The sequence below is a fragment of the Myotis lucifugus genome, unplaced genomic scaffold, assembly GCF_000147115.1.
Source record: "Myotis lucifugus unplaced genomic scaffold, Myoluc2.0 scaffold_41, whole genome shotgun sequence".
In the NCBI taxonomy this organism is placed as follows: domain Eukaryota; kingdom Metazoa; phylum Chordata; class Mammalia; order Chiroptera; family Vespertilionidae; genus Myotis; species Myotis lucifugus.
In genome coordinates, this window is record NW_005871089.1 from 6,659,438 (window position 1) to 6,661,082 (window position 1,645).

The following is a 1,645-nucleotide window of genomic DNA, read 5'->3' on the forward strand; positions in this document are numbered from 1 at the left end:
TTTTGGAATCTTTTTTCGGTTTGCTTTTCCGGTTGAGTGTTTTTTGCTTCTTTGTATTTCCAAATCTTTGGCTTGATTCTTTGCGATCCTCTAGTCTGCTGTTGGAACTCTGCATAATATCCGTTATTTCAGTCAGTGTATGCTTAATTTCTAGTTGGTCCTTTTTCATACCCTCCATGGTCTCACTAGATTTCTTGAGGATCTCACAACATTTATCAGTGGTCTCACCCGTCTTTTTGAGGGTCTTACTAAATTTGTCGGCGGTTTCTAGAAAGTTCTTGAAAAACCTTAAAAGTGTGGTTTTGAACTCTATATCCAATACTTTGCTTTCCTCCATTTCTGTCATTTGTGTCCTGTTTCTTTGTCTCCGCATTTTGGCTGCTTCCCTGTGTAGATAGAGTGGCTTTCTGTGCTAGGTGTCCTATAGGGCCCAGTGGCTCAGTCTCCCCAATTACCTGAGGTGGACACTCTTGGTGAACCCCTTTGTGGTCTTTGTGCACAGTCTTGTTATAGTTAAGCCTTGATTGTTGTAGGTATCACTGGAAGGAATTGACCTCCAGGCCAATTGGCTGTGAGAATCAGCTGTGTCTACAGTGGGAGAACTTCTGTGCTGGAGACACCCTTATGGGGCAAGACTTGCTTCACTGGGGCTTTGGTGCTCACTGAGTCTGCCCCCTGAGTGTGTCCCTTATGGATCTGAGGAGTGTAATCTGGATGGTCCCACTCTGACCACTGGGTACACTGACTCTTGGGTCTCTAAGGAGGTGCTAATTTAGCCTCTGCCTGAGGCTACCGAGCAGGAGCTATGGAGAGATCTGCAGATTCCTCTTCTTTGTTTGGAGTTTGGAGGTGCCCAGATGAGGCCCAGCTGTGAAGCAATGCAAGCTGCTGTGGGCCCTTGGGCCTTCTTTTGGAAGTTCTGGGTCTCTCTGACCCAGCTGCAGTTTGTTAGGTAACTTTCAGATTGCAAAGGGCCAGGCCTTTCATATGCAAAAGCCTCTGGGCACAGCTTGGGTGGGGCGGGGTCTCAGGGAATCAACAGGGCAGAGTAAACAGGTATGGCTGCTCCTCAGTCCTACCCTAAGAGGCCCCGGTTCTCAGTGTCCTGGTAATCACTGCAAGCACCTCTGAGAGAAAGCCGCCCTCGAGTTCCGACCGATGCCAGACAGTCCAGTTTCTCCCTGTATGAGTCTGGGTCCCCAGAGACTCACCCGGAACTGGAGTTCAGAGCAGTCGGGAGCTTTAGACTCCCTCCCGATTGAAAAAGACAACCATGTCCTCAGTAGCCAGCCCTTTCCACGTGTGCCTCCATACCTCTGCACTTTACTTCCGCACCTCCTCTGAGTCTCAGTGTGCTTTTCTCTTTCCTTCTAGTTGTAGAATTTCCACTCAGCCAGCCTTCCTGTGGTTCTGGATGATGTCCGTTTTGTCTTTTAGTTGTATTTTTGAGGTGGTTGTGCGAGGCAGCAATTTCCGGTGTTTACCTATGCCACCATCTTGGTTCCCCTTACAGTATCTTTTACTGATTAAAAAACTTAGTAATTATAAACTTAAAAAAAATAGACAATTTCATGTAGGTACCTTTTGCAGTTGTTGAGTTTCGCTTGTAGCCTCCTGGCAGAAGTGAAGAAAACTTGTTGAACAC

General features: G+C 47.2%; 1 protein-coding gene across 1 annotated transcript in view; it reads right to left on the reverse strand.

Annotated features, from left to right (window-relative positions):
• SNUPN (snurportin 1) overlaps nt 1-1,645 on the reverse strand; it is a 51,443-nt gene that overhangs the window by 19,935 nt on the left and 29,863 nt on the right. The window contains exon 5 of the mRNA XM_023753178.1: nt 1,582-1,633. Within this exon, the coding sequence (XP_023608946.1) occupies nt 1,582-1,633 (52 nt within the window). The remainder of the gene's footprint in view (nt 1-1,581; nt 1,634-1,645) is intronic.